Source organism: Myodes glareolus, chromosome 4 (genome assembly GCF_982192425.1).
Source record: "Myodes glareolus chromosome 4, mMyoGla1.1, whole genome shotgun sequence".
Taxonomy (NCBI): domain Eukaryota; kingdom Metazoa; phylum Chordata; class Mammalia; order Rodentia; family Cricetidae; genus Myodes; species Myodes glareolus.
In genome coordinates, this window is record NC_142029.1 from 84,713,869 (window position 1) to 84,735,623 (window position 21,755).

At 37.6% G+C, this 21,755-nt stretch overlaps 1 protein-coding gene across 4 annotated transcripts in view; it reads right to left on the minus strand.

The window, feature by feature from the left end:
- The window catches only part of Scaper (S-phase cyclin A associated protein in the ER), a 354,060-nt gene that overhangs the window by 329,527 nt on the left and 2,778 nt on the right, over window positions 1-21,755 (minus strand). For all 4 annotated transcript variants that reach the window (XM_085688786.2, XM_085688784.2, XM_085688782.2 and 1 more), the window contains exons 2-5: window positions 10,582-10,646; window positions 6,122-6,239; window positions 4,900-4,970; window positions 1,784-1,978 (exon numbers count right to left, since the gene is read on the minus strand). In XM_085688786.2, coding sequence (XP_085544912.2) covers window positions 1,784-1,978; window positions 4,900-4,970; window positions 6,122-6,239; window positions 10,582-10,587 — 390 coding nt within the window. In that variant the 5' untranslated portion in view covers window positions 10,588-10,646. The remainder of the gene's footprint in view (window positions 1-1,783; window positions 1,979-4,899; window positions 4,971-6,121; window positions 6,240-10,581; window positions 10,647-21,755) is intronic.

Here is a 21,755-nt window from a genome sequence, read left to right on the forward strand (position 1 = left end):
AAAATTAAAGCATAGAGCTTTGATAATGATAAAAGAGGAAAAATACTAAAAGGAATAAAAATTGTACTACAGCATGTACTTGGACTAATGATCAAATTGTGTCTGTTTACATTATTTAGAAGTTAGAGTAGACAGAAGAGCGGAGGAGAAAATGAGCATAACGTGAAGCTAGCATGAGACTTCAAGCATCACCTCATAGCACAATCTTCACTCTAATTTTCTCAAACCCTTTCTCACTCTTCCTTTAATGAGCATTAGTATTTTGCCTTCATGTATGTCAGGTCTGTCAGCAGAGTGTGTCAGGTCTGCTGGAACTAGAGTTACAGACAGTTGTGAGCTGCCATGTGGGTGCTGGGAAATGAACCCTGGTTCTCTGGGGAAGAGCAGTCAGTGCTCATAACTGCTGAGCCATCTCTCCAGCCCCTGCCATCCACCTTTAACTCTTAACCTATAATTTACATTTAAAAATCTTCATAATTATTAAACTTGCATACAACTTTGGATAAACGAGTACCAGTACCAGAAATAAAAGACAGTTCCTTACACCAGTGAGTGCTCCTCAAACACAGCAACACTAGAGGGCGATGACGATGCTTCACTCATCATAAGAGCTGTGGCTGCAACTGTGAGTTGTCTTTAGCGGGGGGCAGGGAGGTACATGACACCTCAAGATCAGAATCTCCAAGGGCCACCCAAATGTAGGCCCCCTTGCCATCCTAACCTCCTGTAGTGGCATTTCATTTATAATTTAATAAATAAAGCTTGCCTGAGGATCAGAAAAGCAAAACAGCCCCACTGGTCAGCCTTACAGACCAGGCAGTGGTGACACACACCTATAATTCCAGGAGTTTGCCATAGAAACCGGGTGGTAGTGGTGCATGCCTTTAATCCCAGCATTAGAGAGGAATATAAAATGGAGGAGACAGCTCTCAGACAGTCTCAATTCTGAAGATTCCCAGTAGCAGAATTGCCATTTTGGACTGACATAGAAGTAAGAGCCAGTGGCTGGATGTATTCTTTTTCTGACCTTCGGGTTGAACCCCAATATCTGTCTCTGGGTTTTTATTAATCATGTTACAGTTAGCAATCAATCTCTTTTCTCTAATCAGAATGAATTAAAAGCATGCTAATTATCTCAGCAGGAAGGAAGCAATTTCCAACTAAAACATGAAACAACAAACAAACAAAAAATGGAAATCTCACCATAATCACTTACAGTAGTCAGATATGCAGATATGACTCTTTTGGGGGGTGGGAGGTGAGACAGGGTTTTTCTGTGTAACAGCCCTAGCTGCCCTGAACCTAGCTCTGTAGATCAGACTGACCTCAAACTCACAGAGATCCTCCTGCCGCTGCCTCTTGCCTCCCGAGTGGTTGGATAAAAGGTGCACACCAACACCACCCTGCCTCAGATACTACTTTTAAATTCCTACTTGTGTGTTTTCTTGGGAAGGCACGCATTTGTGCACATGCACACACACACACACACCATCTAATTCCTTCCCTAGGACTATGAGTTAAAACAGCTTTCTACTATATCATTTACAGAATACTTAACAAACAAAAAGTTCAAGATTTAAAAACTTACAAATCAATAAAGCCTCTAGCATGTGTTAGCCAATCTTAGGGTAAACGTCAAAAGAACAATTCTCATTACAAGTAATGAAGTAAAAAGGATACAATTAAACCCCCCCCCCCAAAAAAAACGTGAGGTTAGCAAGTCAGAAGTAGGAAAACTTTTAAAGCATCTGACTTTAGATGAAGGATCCATAGCACACCTTACCTTACATTCCACCACACTCTGATCCGATTCACAAGTCACATAGATCTCATCTACTGCCCGGCGAAGATTATCAAAAAGAAACGCCCAGTATCGAGCTCTTAGGTCAATTTTCCGTGGGTGCCTTGCCTTTGTGGGACTCTTGTCAAAATGTTTCTCTCCACTTGTGGATGTTATTTTACAGTCTACGGCAGTACTCTGATGAAATAAACAAAACATTTAAAAAAGTAAGTAAAAGGCTTCTAGGAATTAGGGGTTTTTTTTATAAAGCATATCTTTCAACATAAATATTTGAGAATATTTTTTTCAGTTTTTGTCACACTTGAGCTCATCAAATAAATTTCTACCCTAAACCAGAGGCAGATTTTTCCAGTAAAAATCCCAGCATGAGGGGTAAGGAAGTCCCGAAGCCCCACCGTTAGCTGAGGACCCGATGGCAGTTAAAGGCTCTGAGAGAGGAAGAGTCCACGTGCACGCACCCTATGCACACAAGCCACAGTGCAAGTGTGGGGGCAGACAACTGTTTGTGGGAGTCAGTTTTCTCCTTCCACCATGTGGATCCCAAGACCAAAGTCAAATCATCAGGCTTCTTAGCAAGCACTTTTACCCAGAGTCATCCTGCCAACCCAGCTGATCTCATTTATTCATGGAATAACAAACCCATTCTCATGATACTGGCATGATACTTTCTGCCAGCGGCGACAGGTAGACGGTTCTCACAGACTGGGCCCAAGACCTTGAATTTCTCAGCCTCCAGAACACAGAACTATATACCAGATAATTGGCTACTGCTTTTAAATTGCCCATTGTGCGGAAGTTTTTTACAGCAGCACAAGACAAACTAAAACAATGGTTAAACTTAGTCTTTGTGTATCTAAAACTGATTTTATTTCACTTCCGTAATGGAATAATTATTTGACTAAGCACAGAACTTAAGCTTAAGTGTTTTCTGGGTTCACTTGCCTTAGAACTCTCAGGTACAGCTCCTTTGTCTTTCTGTGCTTACAGAGACTGCTGTCACCTGTAATCCTATGTGGTGGGACTTTTTGGGAAGCTTAAAGACTTTCCTTTGCCCTGCTGTTCTGAAGACTGTAACAGAGCTGAGCTAAAAGTTACCTTCCTTTATGCTGCTTAGCTCCAGTTTATGTACTAAAGCCCCGGAGAACTCGGCAACTGAAAAAACTTTCAGCGCCCCATTTATTTCCTACTTTTGGAAGCCTTAGAAGACGTGAACTAGAAATTCCATCCTAGATTCTTTCACAGCTTCCATGTCTTCAGCCTCTCATCGTCTAAATCCTCCTCAGAGCACCCTCCAGTTTGTGGCTCTTGCACTAATCTCTTTCCAATGTGCCATTTACTCTATCAGTTGCAGTTTTTCAAATTTTGACTGATAATCTATAAATATTTAAAATTAAAAGTTCATTTCTTTATTTTATAATTTACCAAATTTCCTGTACAGCTATTCTTTCTCTTGAGGAACCTAAACTTGTTTATTTGAAAGTTCTCCTTGGAATAGCATCTTACTGTTCATGTCCTAAGGAGGAAATTCTCATTTGTATGAAGTACTGACTGTGTTTCATGGCATTTTCTTCATATGCTTTGATATTTTATTTGGCAAACTTGTTTTGAGTTTTGTGTCTTTCACTTCCTTACTTTGTTTACCTTTAGATACCACCAATCTGGCGCCTTATAGTTCTACTTCCTGGGTCTTCTACTGGAGCCTACAGCTTTCCCACAAGGAGTAAGACAGACTGAGTCTCCAATCAGAGGGTTACTCCAGAGAGCAGTCTCCTCTGCCTTCAGACATTGCTATCAGTCTTTTCACCCTTTGACAGAGTGTCTGGGTGTCTCTTTCATTCTAAGATTACACAGTCCTGTACAGGACTATGTTTTCACATCAGAACCTGAATTTGTTTCCTACCACAAAGGGCACCCAGGCTTCTTATCCCATTGGAACTCATCTTCTAGATGCTTTGACCATGCAGTTTGTGTTCCCCAACTCCACTTACTCCTAAATAGAAAGTTTGGTTTTCTTTCTATACTGTTTTTAAAATATCTTTTATTCATATCTAAAAAGAAATTTTGTTATTGATGTTTCTGTAAGGTGCACTCTTTGTGAACTCAAATGATAACATGATCTAAACTTTGCTTTTTTTATATAAAGTTTTTGGCTAATATAAACTTAATATATCTAATAATATCAAGCTAAAATAACAAATATGAAAAGAAAAAATGAAAAGTTCACTATAATTATCCTGAACATTTTTTTAAAAAGGAGGAAGGTCTGGATTCTATACAGCTCTACTGAATCTACTTGGAAAGTTTTAAAGTCACTAAATTGTGACTTCTACAAATGAAAAGTATCGTTGCTTTAAAAATATTATAAATTCCCACATATGGAGCAGGTGGTAGAAAGGTTAAGGCTATAAACTGAAAGCTGCAGCATGGGCAGAAACACTGCTGGTTGTCATTCGCTGGGACGTTATGTAGCTCTCTGAGCATCTACCTCTCTTCAGATAGTAATTTCACATTCTTGTGATTCTGTGGGAGACTGCACTCAAATGTGCAGGTGTTCACTCCTAGAACACACAGATGGAGGCCAAAGGAGGAGCATGGGTGTCTTCATCTACTATTTTCTACCTTATTCCTTTTAAGGCAAGGTATCTCAGTAAACTGAAAGATTGCTGCTTTGGCTAGGGAAGCTAACTAGTCATTCTGCGAATTACTAGGATCCACCTATATCTGACCTTCAAAACTGGAGTAACAGGTACATATTGCCATATCTGGCTTTTTTAAATATGGATGATGAAGATTCAAATACAGGTCCTCATGCTTGCACAGCCAATGGCTAATATCCTCTGCTCATAACTTCACTTTGTTAAGTGAAGAAAATAAGAGTTACTATGAGAACAACAAGAAAGTATATATTTATAAAGTACTTAGGGTTAGGTAAATATTGAATACAGAATCTACACTATTAAATTTTAAAAATGTGACAATAAATTTTTATGTAAGTAAAATATAGACAATATGCAAATCATTAAATATAAATATATAATGGATAATATACTCAGGAAATGAATTACAACAGATTAATAGAAAAGGTGTATATGCTATACCTGTTTAGTGGTTTTATGAGTGCCTTGAATTGTCCTCTTAGATTTTCCACCAGTTTGACATTTAGGTTTTCCTTCAAGGCATGAAAAAGTAAATAGACACATAAATAATAAGAGATAACGTACAAACTATAGGTGATTGATACATATATACAACTAAACAACACAACACATTCAGGCATCTCTAGTACCTAATTTCCATCCAGAAACCACAGACGAGTACAGTTTTATTTATCATCAATGAATATATGAATGACTGATGAAGTTTTCTTGTTTTGTTGATTTTTAAATCTACATTGTTAATTCCCAGAGACTGCTTTATTCAATGGCTTTCTCAGAAAGGAATATTCAGCGCTGGATTTTTTTTAACAAGGACTTTAAATATAAGCATTCTACAATGAAGCCTAAGTGTATTCTTAGCTGACTTGAAAACTCCTATCATGTAAAATTGTTCTCAAACAATGAGCGAAGGACTCAGAGGAAACAGGAGCACCAAGAATCTCCCATTAGTCTAATCTACAACAATCTGAACATCAAGAGAGAGACATATATTGTACCCCACTAAATAAGAAGTTATGAATCTACACAAACTAAAATTTGTAAACATATAAATATTTTAAAATAAAAGAGAAGTGCTATTCTTTATATTAGAAGACTAATTGACAAACAGAAATTATGAAGTTAGTAAATCAGCATTTCACCTACCAGATTACTAGCATTATTATTATTATTATTATTATTATTATTATTATTATTATTATTATTTATTTGGGTTTTTTTGAGACAGAGTTTCTCTGTGTAACAGCCCTGGCTGTCCTGGAACTAGTTCTTGTAGGTTAGGCCTCAAACTCCCAGAGATCTGCTTGTCTCTGCTTCCCGAGTACTGAGAAAAATAAAGTGCACCATCGCCACCCGGCTAATTTCATTATTTTTAAAACAGCAAACAAATAAAATACTTTTTAAAGTATACTTCTTAAAATGTATTTTACCTACTGTGCCAATTTGCTTCATTGTTCTAGTTATGCGCATTCACTTTAAATCTTCTCACCCTCCAGAACTAAATAAACCCTTATACATTTTGCTTTGTTTCTTTTACAGAGGGCCTTGTTACACTGGCTTGAGTTTTGAAGCTCACATAATGTCTTCCACAGCATTGAGACTTGCAGCACACCCATCTGTCCTCCCAACTTACATCAAATGGAAAGCTAACTTTTAAAACACATACCATCATCATCCTTGCTTTCCAGTGGAACACTCCAAGCAATCAGGTTTCTTGCTGTGCGGCCCTCCTCAGCAACAATCCTCCTCACTTTGTCATGACTGTTGGAGCGCTGGAAGGAAGCCTAGACGCATTGAAACAGCACTATTTATGAGACTGTTAGGTGTCAATCACCACGTGGCATATATGTAACAGATTCCTTACTCTCCACACTTCTTCAGAGAGCAAATACTTAAGAACTGATTTGAGTGGCTTGGGAGATGCTCAGTGGTTAAAGTACTTGTGTAAGCATGAGAGAATGAGTTCAGGTCTCCAAGATCCATGTGAAAACGGAGTGATGTGGAACACAACTGTAAACCCAGAACAGACGGGCAGAGTCAGGCCAGCTGGTTTAGTCAACACACAAGTTCCAGGTGCAGTGAGAGACTCTGTCTCAAAAGATAAGATGGGGGCAACAGATGGCTCAGTCCTTAAGGCTCCAGCCAACAAGTCTGAAGACCTGAGGACAATCCCTAGTACCCACATAGTAAAAGAACAGAACCCACTCCCATAAATTGTCCTCTGACCTCCACATATGAACACTGTGGCACTTGCAAGCACACACGTAGCAATTACAAATAAATATATAATGAACTAAAAATAAAAGGGGAAAGATTTATGAATTAATGTATAAAGTGCTTACTGACATCAAGTAAAGGCAGCAACAGGTTTTAAAACAGATCACATCTTACTTTTAAGCTCATGGAAAGAATCCTATAAAGAGAAATTTTTGGTTATCTGGGAAAAAAGGAAAAAATATTTTAGCTAAACCTACAATCATTAGGACCACAGGTCTGATCACCAGAACCCCAGTAAAAAAGAACTGGGCATGGCAACATGCGCCAGAATCTCAGCAATAGAAGCAGAAACAGGAAGACACCAAGAGCTCCTGGCCAATAGGTGAGATCAAGATTCAGTGAGAAACACTATTTCAAAAATCAAGGTGGAAAGCAAGAGTATGACACCCAATGTTGACGTCTAGTCTCCACATACACATACACAGACACATGTACTCCCAACACATGCACCAGAATAACAATGAGGAGACGGAGGGAGCCATCCACTGTCAAATTCTGACCTCCACATCATGCACACACAAACCAATCTGAGGTTTGGAATGTGTCTCATCAGACACCAAGTCTGTCTTAAGGTTTAAAACCATAAAATAAGATTAAAATCACTTCCAAAACAAATACAACCTAAAGCTTGAACAGATACAGCAAGCAGAGGAACCGGAGCCACTCTGTACCTCTGCCAGCCCCACAACAATCAAAATAACAATAAAAAAAGAATAGCAAATGAGAGACCAGATCAAAGACTAAAATTAGAGAAAAGATTTAAAGTCTAAACAACAACAAAAAAAAAACTTTTTGAGTTAAAGAAAAACAAGATTTCTAAAAGAGAGATCATACTTATATGCTCATAGAAAATTTGTTATATGGGGGAAAGAGAATAAAGATGCCTGCTTAATCTATGAGTAACAAAAATAAAGTTTCAGTACACAAATGAATGAAATAATTACTACTAAAGAAATCCAAACTACTAGAAACAAAATGATCCCACCCATCAGAATACTCTGACCAGAGACGAATTCATGTCTTCTCTCCAGAGCTTATAGCCTTTTACGTAATATCTATGTTTCTATCCTTCACTTTTCTGGCCTTGTCCTGAAATTACCAGAAACATCTACCTAACTAATTAAAGCTTCCACCGGGACCTGTGTTATATTATGGTCTCTAGATTTGCAAAATTCTCTAATCTCTTCTCTATTTTCCCTCTGCTTCCCAATGATGGCAAAAACTTTCTCCATTTGTCTGAACTTTCCGCCATCCCTCAGATTACACAACCATAGCTTTAAACAAAAGCACCACAACTGACTCCAGGACGAATGACTACGTTTAAATAGATGCCTTACTTTCAGCTCCCTCAGATAATTTCTCTATTCCCCTGTAGAAAATCTTACAGGTATAGACATCATCACATAAAATTCCCTACTCTGTGTCCTCATAAAGTAATGAGCTTCCAAGAACCAAAGCAGATGAGCTCAGTCCCAAGACTGCGGTAATACTAAACCTGAAACCAGATTGAATGCCCCTTTCTCCATGGGGGTCACCATTACAAACTCAGTTCTGTTGTACTTAATACAGAAAGAAGGAAAGAAAAAGCCACCAGCTTGAGGATTGTTTTATTCTTTATTCATGTATACAACTTTTTGCTTGTTTGTTTGTTTGTTTGAGGCAGGGTGTCTCTGTGTAACAGTTTTTGGTTGTCCTGGAACTCGCTTTGTATACCATGCTGGTCTCAAACTCACAGAGATCCACCTGTGTCTGCTTCCCAAGTGCTAGGATTAAAGGCGTATGCCACCACCACATGGCTTCTTTATTCTAATATTTAACATATACAAATATTACTATTCCTTTTGTATGTGTCTGAACAATTTTCATTTTACATTATGGATGCTTTCTGTGACATGCTAAACATGCTCCTTTTAGTAAAAATACAAAATCTGATCATTTTTCACAACTTAATTCTTGTAAACTTGTCAGGAACATAATGCTTTTACTCATTTTAGTATAAGCACTGGGGAATCCATGAGTATGAGATACGTAATCACTTTATAGATGTCTATTTCAACAGCATTCTTACTTGGGCACTTTTCTTACAAATCTCAACAAATTTTTGACTTGAAGTCATAGTGTGCCACCTAGTGCTACATAAAGATTTTACACAGGCTTGTTCAAATATTTAGTTTCAAATAAAAGCAATAAACACCAGTATTAAGTTATATTCAAATATTGCCCAAGATACTCTAAGAAATCAAATACTCAGAATGTTCACCACAGTCTACTTACTTCCAAGACTTGCCCTTATCCCCAAATCTCCCTAAGGAGGGACTTGGGTAAGACTACATTCCCTCTTCCTAAGTCCAAGACTAAATTCCCTCTTCCTAAGCCCTCCTTTGAGTAGTGTCAGGTATACAGAAGTGCCTGGAAACACTGAGCTGTAGAAATATGAGGAATGAGAGCACGGTTGCTTCTGTTCTTAGTTCCCCTACATCAGCGCCCACCATGGATTGAGGCAGCCCAGGAAGTCAGCTTGGATTTACTTGTAACAAGAGAGGCTAGTTCTCAGTTGTTTTCCTATCCCACATTTCACAAGCACCAGACCGAGGCAGGAGCAGCGTCTGAAACAATGACTAAGACTGAAGTTTAAAGATGAAAAGTAGATGACAGGGAAGTAGGAAAAAGAGAAGCAAACAACAAACAAGTGAAAACCTAAAGTTAGTTTTTAAACCAGCTTGATCACAGTAGCCAGACAGACAGCTCAGTGGGTACAGGCACTTGCTGCCAAGCCCAAGTGCTGTGGAATAATTCTTCTGTATGCTATAGATATGTATTCCTATCATTGGAAAATAAAGAAGCCATTTTGGCCTATAGCAAGGCAGAGTATACCTAGGCAAGAAATTCAGTCAGAGATACAGAGAGAAAAAGGTTGAGTCAGAGAGAGATACCACCCAGACACCAAATGAGCAGGACATCCTGAAAAATGAAATTACAAGCCATGAGCCTCGAGGTAAAATATAGAGTAATAGAAATCGGTTAATTTAAGATAAAATAGCTAGTCAGTAATAAGCCTGAGTTATAGGTGTGGTGATATTTTGTTTATGCTGTAACAACAACAACAACAACAAAAACTTGACTGAATATCAGAGTGCAGAGCTAAATCATTAGTTAGCCATAGGGACCAGGGCAGTGGTGGCACACATCTTTAATCCCAGCACTCAGACACAGAGGCAGATAGATCTCTGTGAGTTCAAGGCTACCCTGGGCTATACAAGATCTGTCTAAAAGAGAAGCAGAGCTCACAAAAAGGTCATCCCAGCAATTAAGATCACATTCTTTAATCCCAGCACTAGGGAGGTGGAGACAGGAGTGATATGGATGAGTGAAAAATATAAGACAGGAGCTCAGGACAGTCTGAGGATTTGCAGAGACAGATACAGTTTGAGGATTCAGTCTGAGCATTAGGTCTGAGGATTCACAGGACCAGATCGCCCCTTTGGTCTAAGGATATAGTAGAGGTAAGAACTAGTAGCTGGATGCTCTGCTTCTCTGATCTTTCAGCTTTAAACAATATCTGGTTCTGGGTTTTTATTATTAAGACCAATTAGAATTCATGTTACAATGGTACAAATAGTTTTTAATTAATATTAAACCCGAGTGATTATTTAAAAAGGGCTGCAGAACTAGGTGGGAAAGAAAAACCTCCATGTACACTCGATGACTGAATTTGATCCTAGGGAAACACAGGGTGGAAGGAAACAATCAAATCCTGAAACCTGTTCTCTGATCTTCCCAGGCACACACTATGGCACATGTAACACTGATAAACAAACAAAGAAATACGATTAAAATAGCTGTACTTACCATCATTTTTTTAATTCTCTTCCCTGGCAAGATCACTTAACACATAATCCCATGGGTTATGATTCCTGCAATTAAAATATATATGTATGTATATGCATATATGTGTATAAGTATATATATATATACTTCCTTACTCATAGCATTATCATAAAATCATATGTAATCATTCAAAGTTAAAATCTCATCCTCCATGTTCCTCATTACAGCAAATATAAAAAGTGAATAAAACTACATTTTATTGTCTGTTAAGATACACAGGATACAGTAAGCTTAAAAACTCCACCCTGAAGAGTACCTTAATACTCCAAAATATAAAAAACAAAATGAGAAAGAAACAACACTAATTACAGGACTATCATAGTATATCCTAATCCAGAGGCACCAAGCTTCTTTTCAGTATATGTCTTTACACAAAACACACCCATACATTTTATATGCTTGACTTATAGGCATATTTTATTTTTATTTAATGTTTAAGGGTCTGCATGTAATGTAATCCACATGTACCTAGTATATGTGCCTGTAAAGGCAGGAAAGGGCATCAGACTCCCCAGGAACTGGAATTGCAGAGGATTATGAGTCACCCTGCGGGTACAGGAGCCAGACCTGGGTCCTGTGCAAGAGCAACACGTGTTTTTAATTGCTGAGTCATCTTTCTAGTCCCGTATTTCCTATCTTGGCCCAATTCATAATGTTTAACTAAAAGAAAACTTACATGAACATTTATCTCTATTGTGAGAAATCCACTCTTGCCTTCTCTATTTCATTTGTAATAGTATTATCTAACTTACCTCACCAATAAGCCCCAACTTAACCAGAAAATAATGTGTAACCTCTTCTTAAGAATTTCCATAAAATGGAGGCTGGAGAGTGGTTCAATGGTTATAAGAACTTGTTGCTCTAGCAGAGGACTCAGGTTCAGGTCCCAGCACCCACATGGTGGCTTTCAACCATCCATAATTTCAGATCCAAGACTCTGACTCCCTCTTCTGACTGCCGTGGACACTAGACACATACATGGCATACATATGTGCAAGAAAATTCATTAACATAAAATAAAAACATATCTTTAAGAAAAGAACTTCCATAAACTAAAATTTTATCAGAACATTTTAATCACCTTTTATGTAAGTATCCTCACAGAACGAACCTTACCTTTCAGGATACCTACTAATGTAATCAAATTTTCACTCAAAAGAAACACAAAGCAGAGAAACGTGTGTGTGTGTGTGTGTGTGTGTGTATGTGTGTGTGTGTGTGTGTGTACACGTACCTAACACTGTAACAAGAACCACTGAATAAAAGTAGCAGATGAAATCAAACGTTCTAATTCTAAGAACCAAGTCATATAGCTTTCATCAATTGAATATGCTCTTTTAATTATACTTTCAGGCTGGGGTGTGGCCAAATGGTAGAGTTTTTGCCTCATATACTTGAGGGCATGGACTCAGTTGCCTGCACTGTAAGAATACAGTTTTAAAGCAAAATCTCAAGTGCAAGAATATGCACACATAGACACCCCCAAAAAATAACTACAAATGCTCATAATAGTATTATTCAGCTATTATCAAAATGGCATAATACCCATTGGCTAAAGATTAAACAAATATGATATAACCAAACAATATAATATTATTTGGCCATAAAAAGGATTAAACACAGGTGAACTCTTAAAACATTATACATTATGAAAAAGTTATAAAAGATCACATATTGTATATTTCATTTATATGAACTTTCCAGAATAATTAATAATAATTAATTATACATAATGGAGTCAAAACGTAGAGAAATGGGGAGAAAATGGAGGTAACCACAAATGAGAACAGGCTATTTTCACGGTGAGAACAATGTCGCAAAATCCACTCTGGTACAGACATGCAGTTCGGTGAGCACATAGATGAGTTTTAAGGAGGTGAATGACATGCTACATGATGTAGGCATGGGTAAACCACTGTATTCTTCATGTGCATTGCCCATGCTCACAAACTTCCAACTCCACCCCACCTCACTCAAGTGAAAGTCAGTCTTCACAGTCAGCTATCTCACCCCAAATTTTCCCATCCTTCACTGCTCCTTGCCAGTATTCATTCCAATCTGGCCACACTGGCCTCTTTATGTTTCTTAAGACATGGGGTCCCTCTATGTCTTGGCCAATGTGACTTTCTCAACAACCCCTACGTAAAACTGCAACCCTCCCAAACAAGCAAGGGCTGTGGATGCTCATCACCACAGATTAGCCTACAAGAAATCAAAGGGTGCCGACCACATTAAGAGTAAACCACCACAGTGATGGTATGAAATAACTTTTAACTCTAACAAGAAAGTTAAGAGAAATGAAGCTGAGTAAATGGCACATGTAATTCAGGATTCTCAGGAGACTGAAAAAGGAGAACCACTTGGGGCCAGAAGTACAGTACCAGTCTTGATGACAGAGCAAACTTTGTCTCAAAATACTAAATAAAAAACTATAAATTTCAACAATTTATAAAGATACATAATACATGAAAGTTGTAATCTGGGACATCATTAACATAGATTGTTAATGCAATTTTATGTGTGTGTTTATTGTTTTTTCTTGGAAGGTGTTTTGATTTTTTGGGTTTTTTTTGTTTGTTTGCTTGTTTTGTTTTGTTTTGTCTTTTTGTTGTTGTTTGTTCTTCTTTCTGGTGGGGAGGGAATTGAGATAGAGTCTCTCTATGTAACCCTGCAGTCTTGGAACCTACTACATAGACCAAACTGGTCAAGAAATCACAGCAATCCTTACCTTTCTCTGCTTCCCAACATCTGGAACTAAAGGCATGTTTTTGTTTTCTTGACAGATTTTGCTATTTTACCATAGCTAACCTCTAATACATAATCCTCCTTCCTCTGCTTCCTGAGTGCTGAGATTATAGGTGTAAAGCTAATGTTTTAGCATCTTAGAAGAGACTATAACTGCAGGATGCTTTATGTATACCTATGATGACCACAGAGAAAAACCTATAGTAGATACACATTAAGTAAAGATAAAAAAAATCAAAACATCATTATTTAAAAACAAAATCACAAAGAAAATATCAGGAGAGAAACTGATAGTGAAAGATGTATAAATCAGAACCCATTTATTGTGATAAGGACTTTTCTATCTACCACTACTATAAATGGATTACATCCCCCAATCTAAAGGAAAGAGTAGCTAAACAAATTTATATTAAAAAAATGATCAAACAACACACTGTCAATAAGCAACTTTATCCTTCAGGAAGAAAATAAGCTGAAAGTGGGAGGATTGAAAAACATTATTTCATGTAAATGATATCCCAAAGAAAACAGAGGTATTTTACCAGACAGAACAGACTTTTAGTCAAAAATTGCCAAAAAGTTATCATAAGATAATGAAAAGTCAATTTCTCAGAAAATATAACAATTATAACTATATCCCAAACTCAGAGTAACTAAAAAGATAGGGCAAATTTTAACAGAAATGAAGAAAAAGTTTCAGTGATCTAAGACTGAGGACTTTAAAACCACACATTAAAAAAAATAGCACATTTTCTTATTCATTGGGGATGTGCACGCATGCCACAGCAATTCTCTCCTTCCACCATGTGGGTCTCAGGGATCAGTATCTTACCTACTGATCCATCTCACCAGCCCAATAACCCACTTTAGAGAAAGAACAGATCTGGGCACAAAACCATTAAGGAAAAGTTAACATGAATAATACTACAGATCAAATGAACCTAACAACATATTTAGGATATTACATTCAGCAGCAGAGTATACACTATTTATAATCACAAATGGAACATTTTCTAGGATTGATTATATGCTAAACCACAAAACAAATGGTATGACCACAGGTGGTATTACACTATTATAGAAATCATTAATGAGAAAACTTAAAAATTCAAATATGTGGAAACTGAACAACACATTCAACAACCTATAGGTTAAAGAGAAATCAAAAGAGAAATAATAAAACACCTTGGGACAAACTAAAATAGAAATACAAATAGCAAAGCAGGTGTTAGAACACAGTCCAAGAATGGAGTTGTGTGAGGAGAACTACAACTGCTTATGAGAAAACTCAAAGAATACAAAGCAGGAGTCTTGGGACCTCAGTTTCTTCAAAAACACAGAATTGTTCTTAAAATATGTTTTCATGCACCTCCCAGGTATAGCAGATAGGAGTGAATTTACTTCAGAATATTCATTACCACTGGCAATTGTTATTTGTTTATATGCTTCTATGGAAAAACATGTTTTCCCATGTGCGACTTGCCCATCACGTGTGACTTGTCCCTGTGATTGTACACTTTCATCATGTGACTCCTTTTTGCCCACGGATATAAATCCTCTGATAAACTGATTAAGAACCACTGCTCTAGCCTGATCGGTATAGATTTGTGTCAAGTCGGCAAAAAAACAACCAGGGAGGATTCTATACATATAAATTCTCAAGATTCCACCAAAAAAAAACTGCTTAATCTAATTAAATTAAGAAATGTTTCAGGGGCCTGGAGCTATGGTTCATCAGGTAAGGGCAGTGTACTGCTCTTGCAGAGGACCCAGATTCAGTTCCCAGAACCCACGTGGCATTCACAGGACACTGTAAGTCCAGTTCTAGGGTCTCTGACACCCCCTCTGGCCTCTGCAGTCACACATAAGATGCACATACATACATGCAGGCAAACACTTATATACATAAAACAAAAATAAATAAATCTTTTTAAAGTTTTAGGATACAAACTCTAGATAGCCACAGATGGCCTTGAGCTTCTGATCCACCTACCACCACTATCCAAGGGCTAGAGTACAGGAGTGTGCCAGCAAGACTCGGGTTGTATGTAAAATTGGCAAACCTTTTCGATTCAGACAAGAAAAAAAAAAAAAACAGAAGTGCAAGAACACAGAATACCTGAAGAGCTCAATAACGAGTGGTGAGACTGAATTAAAAAGCCTGCCAACAAGGAAAGGCCCAGGATCAGATGGTTTTACTGCTGAATTTTACCAAACTTTTAAATAAAACTACTATGAATTATCAAACTATTCTAAAAATCTGGAAGAGAACTGTTCCAATCTCTGTCTATGATACAAATATTATCCTGATGCCAACATTACTGAATGTAAAAAGGAAGGAAAAGATGAAGGAAGGAGACTACAAACCAATATATCTGAGAAAATAGATGAATCCAAACACAACATCAAGAAAATTACACTCCAGGATCAAGTGATATTGTCTCAAAGATGCTAGGAGAAAAAGATCATTCACACCATTGTGGGGAATGTAAATTAGTAAAGCCTTTATGGAAAACAGATGAAGATTCCTCAAAATGTTTTTAAAATTACTATACTATCCAACAGTAACCACTTCTGGTAAATACCTAAATAAAATTAAATAATAATATTAAAGATATTACATGTTCTTTACAGCATTAATCAAATTATCCAAGATAATCAGTCCGAATGTCTGTCAGCAGATGATCACACAAAGAAAACATGCTGTTTGTGCAGGAGTATGATATAGTATTCAACCTTTGAAAAGAAAATTCTGTGATTTTTTTAACAACACAGACTAAGCTGGAGAATATTATGCTAAGAAAAAAGCCAATACAGAAATAAATACTGTATGATTTTACTATTTGTGAAATATAAAGTAATTGATCTTACAGAAGCAGAGAGTGGAGTGGTAATAGGAACTAGAAGATGAGAGAGGAAGGGAGGGAGGAAGAGAGAGATAAAGAGATACTAATTAAATGGTACAAAATTCCTTGGGGATTCTGAAAAAATTCTAGAGCTTATTGTACAGCAGACACTATAGTTAAAGCCAATACTTGAAAACACCTAAGAGATTAGATCTTAAATATTCTATGATGGTTAGCTTTAATTGTCGACTTCCCCAACCTAGAATCACTAGGAAGACAGTCTCAATGAGGAATTGTCTGCACTGGGTTGGACTATAGATAAATCTGTGCAGGATTTTCTGAATTAAGTGATGTGGGAAAATCCAACTCACTGTGGGTGGCATCATTCCCTTGGCACTTGCTGCCAAGTCTGAAGACGAGAGCTGGAGTCCTAGAACCCATATGGTAGGAGAGAAACAACTGTGGCAACTTTATCCTCTGACCTCTGTCCATGTAAGCAAGTGTAAACATGTTCATGTGCGTGCACACACAAACACACATGTGAATTAAAAGAAAACTTTTGAAGCCACCAATTCCTTGAACACAGCTCAAAAGTCAGCATCACAAAGAAACGTGGTTTTTTGTTTTTTTCTTTTGCAGTGCTGGAGATCAAACCTACAGCCTAACACATATTAAACAAGCATTCTACCTGTAAAGCTGTACCTCCCATCGTGAAACCTACATTTTAAAATTTCCAGCTGATAGAAACCTTAGTCTGAACTCACAGACTAATATAATATATATTATATTAATATATATGTGTATACTATAATATACACATGCACTCATACTTTTCCTCCAAAATTTGAGGAAAGTATACTACAAAGTATAAAGAATTTTATTGGAATCAGTCAAATCACTGCCTCTAGCTATAGGACATTAAGAAATCATGGAAAGTAGTTACAAACATCATCTCCCAGCAGTTGGAAGCACATATCCACACACAAAATCATGTGAGTCAGAGTCCCAGCATCAAATAGGAGGGGCTCGTGAAGTCCCATCCCTGTCTGAGGAGCTATCTGGCAAAAATGGTAGCTACGAGGAAAGGAAAGTCAGTTTTCTTCAGAGATGTGGGCCCTGAAAGGCTACCCATGCTCAGTAGTGTTCCCTATCCAGCAGATGGAGCTGCCCATATGTACAAACAGGCAGCACTAAATGGACTCCATGGGTATCTTTAAAAAGAGAACACATGTAGTTGGGAGGAATAAGAATGGGAAGAATATGCATATATGAATATTAAAGAGAAACATGTTAAAAGAAGTCCTGTTACTTCTGTAGCACTGTTCTCATCTATAAAAATGAAGGCTAAATATTTATGACCTCCCAAAAAACAAAAATTTTCACACAAAAATTTATAAACAAATGTTCGAAGTAGTTTTATACATAATAGCTCCAACTTGGAAACAATCCAAATATCCATCAACAGAAGAATAATCAAACTGCAGTATATCCATGTAACAGAGTGCTACTCAGCAACAGAAAGGAATGAACTACTTACAAATATAACAGAGGAATACCACATATTATACCCACAGAAAGAAAGGACAAGAGAATATCCAATGGGTCTGTTTATATCAAGTTACATATTAGGCAAAATTAGTCTTTAAAAAAAGAGGAGGAGGAAGTTGAATTGGTTAGAGGGATTCAGAAGGGGTAGAAGGAACTTCCAGGAAAGATAGATATATTCTGCAAATGGGCTAGACAGACAGTTCAGTGATTAAGTTCATTATTTAGTCTTCCAGTGGACCCAGATTCAATACCCCACACCAGTGTGGAGACTTAGAACCATCTAAAACTCCAGTTCCAAGAGACCTAATGCCCTCTTCTGGACTCTGCAGGCAATGCAGGAATGTGGTGCATAAATAAACATACAAGTAAAACCCCCATACAAGAAGCTACCAGGAGAACTAGCGGAGATACATATATTCTGAAATAAACTCAGAAGGTAGGGAAGAATATACACTGAGGAACCAACTTCTGATTTGGCTATTTACTCTAATCACAGTTATGTAACTTTAGATATGTTATAATACCCTGTGCTAGCATGGAACTTTCCACCAGATGACACATAGATGTCCAAATTTCTGATTTACTACATAAAACCCAGACATGACAAATGCTTTCGTCTTTCTCCCACTTCTCTCACATTTCCTGACCCTGGGGTCAGTATCAATGACTGAAGACCGCTCCCCTACTGGAGCCCCTGGAGTAAGCACTCAAAAGACTGCAGGAAAGAAGAACACAGCACTGCACGGGTCACTGGTTCAGCAGAAATATCTGCTTTCCATCATTCCAAAACCAGTCTATGAAGCTGTGAACTCTATAAAGCTTCCCAAAAAAGACAGCTTTGGAGAACACACATTTTGTGAGCAGACACAAAATCCTATGACCATATAAACTAAGCTGTAGGGATGAGAGAAGAATGTGGTCCCCACTAGAAAACAGAGCGGGTACCCAAAGGACACAGTGAGGAGAATGTGATCTCTAAAGTCAGACTCACACATACTCCAAGGCTGCCTTGCACATATTGCACAACCTTTACAAAAGTTAATTAACTTCTTTTAGCTTAAGAGTTCACAGTTGACAATGGAGCAAAACTATCTACCCCATAGGGTTGTTTTCAAAAGCAAAGAAATTTTATGTGAAGAACCTGACGTCCCAGAACCACCATTCAGAACCTGATAACCATACAATACATAGATTATGAGGGCATGCTCATCAATGGTTTCCTGATTTTCTGAATTATAACTCCACCACAATTACAAACACCAAAGTGCTAAATTATTAAATTTAAATATACTTTCACATTATAGAATACAAATAATGGCTCAAAATGGAATCATAATCTCTTGTATCCTGCCAAACCCTGATTTATTCCAAATCTTATCACCATGTTTCAGACACTACTGTTCAATTTGATACTAAGTAGATTATCATCTCTACCTCCAAACTGAAAGCAGTCATGACACTGGGGCAGGAGAATTCTGAATGAGAGGACAGCCTAGGCTACATAGCAAAACTTTTTCTCAAAAGAAAAATTCAAATTTTCTTTCTTCTGGGAAAATTCAAGATAGTTCATTTAACAAAAAGAAAGATACTGCAATATGTACACTAATGAACATGGGTAGGTAGTGTGTGCTACCCAACAGAAAATCTCAAGACTGCAAAGGATTTCTGGGAAGTAGTCCCTCTAATAAAATAACTTTTAAAAATTATTTCAAAGAGAGCACAAGAGTGAAACACATCTCAAATTAAAATAGTAGCACTATGTAGGTTAAAGGGTCATGTCCTCATTTCTGCAAAAGATATTCAATAACTAACGAGTACAAGAAAAGATGTTCAAATCACTAGTCATAAGGAAAACAAGTCAAAATCACAATGAAGCATCACTTCAGTTATCTACACTCAAAAGACAGGGACTAGAGTGGCAGAGGAAACAGAAAAATTGGAACCTTCCTCACAGGCTGCAGGGGGGATGTAAACTGGTACAGCTGACCTAGTACAGCATCTGCCAGTTCTTCAGTGAGTTAGCACAGTTACCATTCAAATCAACAATTTCACTACCTAGGTACGCTCAAAAGAAATGAAAATAGAACCACATAAAATATATACAAGAATGTCCACAGTGGCACTGTCCTAACAACTAAAACTAAAAATATACGCATAACCGAGAATTGTCCAGCAGGTAAATGAAATGTGGGATACCTACTCAACGGAATCCTAGTTACTTATAAAAGGAGTGAAGCGCTAGCACATGGGAGGGTAGAAACGATTCTTTTAAAATGTGCCAAACAGACACAGCAGGATACGACAGACTACGTGTATGATTTTATTACTCTGCTATGCCTTGTATGGCAAACTCAGAGGTTAGTATTTGGCTGGGACTAGTCAGGGAGGATTGGAACAAAAGTGGTGTCTTCTGGACATGAGGGGACCACTGTGCTCACACACTCACAGCACATCTGATTTCCTGCATTGGAACTGAACAACACAAAGCCAGTCAAGATGTTAGCACAGAGTAGAAAGAGGGTCATGAGCTCCCTCTCCTGAGGAGCTAGAATCATTCGGGGGCTCCTGGGGAGGGAAGAATCAGTTTTCTTTCACGGTATAGCTCAACCTCCCTCCAGTAGATGGCCCCATTAAAAAAATAAATAAAATTTTAAAAACAGGATACAAAATCGAGAGGCAGATAAGGAGGTGGGTAGATCTAAGAGAATTTAGAGGAAGGAACAGGTGATGAATGACCATAATAAACTGTATTATTTAAAAACCTTGAAGAATAAATAAAAATTAGTTCTTTTAAAAAAAAAGTCAATGTTTTCTAGGGTTTGGTACTTGACATTGTTATAGATATGTTCAGAAGCTAACAATAATTTTTCACATTTTTGATAAGTGTATTAGAGTAAAAATGAGTATCTTTAAGGGTAATACAGAAACTTTGTAATTCCTTATTGTTTAAAAAGCTTTTCAATTGCTTCAATATATACTGCAATGAGTAAGTCAATTAAAAAGTATTTTTTCCTGTCAATGTGGCATGACCCACTGAAAATGAGAACACTACCTCTTTCTTGCTATACTGTATTTAAAAGCAGGGAACACATACTGAAATCTTTACAGATAAGATGTGGACATGGTGGCTTTTATGGGAGAATATCCATAGTGTAGATTGCTCAAACATACTGATATATAGAAGTTCATACTTTACTTTTGTAAGCTTTCAAAATACATAAGAAACCTATTATTTAAATTCAAGGTCAATCCGAGCTACAAAATCTGTCTGAAATTAAAAAAAAAAGTGGACTGGAACGATATGTCAGCCAGTAAAGAGCTTGTCACACAGCATGAACACCTGATTTCAGCTCTCAGCACCCATTAAAAACAAAAATCAAAAAACAAATAGAAACAAACAAACAAAACCAAAGAGTGGTTACCACAGTTGTAATCCCAGGATCAGGGAAGCAGAAGCAGGAGAATTATTCAGACTTGCTGACCAGCTACCCTGTCTAACCAGTTAAGCAAGGCCCAGGTTCCAGCAAAAGACCCTGTCTCAAAAACCAAAGTGGCAAGCTCCTGAGGAATGGCCACTGAGCTTGGCCTCAGGTTTCTACATACACCAGACATACAAACAAAAGGGACGAGCTACATTCATGAAATCATGTATGTCACAGAGGGAAATTTCTTTTTTTTAAGGGCAGCTCCAGCACTGGATTGCAGATCTTTTTCACTGTCTGAATTTGTCTTAGTTTGCTTTCGATTGTTGTAATAATCAGCTGACCAAAAGCAACCTGGAGTGGAGGGCGGATTTCAGCTTAGACCTTACAGTCTGTCATGAAGGAATGGGACTCAACCTGGATGCAGGAACTGAAGCAGAAGGCACAAAGAAAGCTGCTTCCTGGCTTGCCTCTCCTGGTTGTCTCAGGTAGCTCTGTGGTACTAACAAGGACCACCTGCCTTAGGGTGGCACCATAAACCGTGGGCTGGGCCCTCTCACATCAATCATCAATT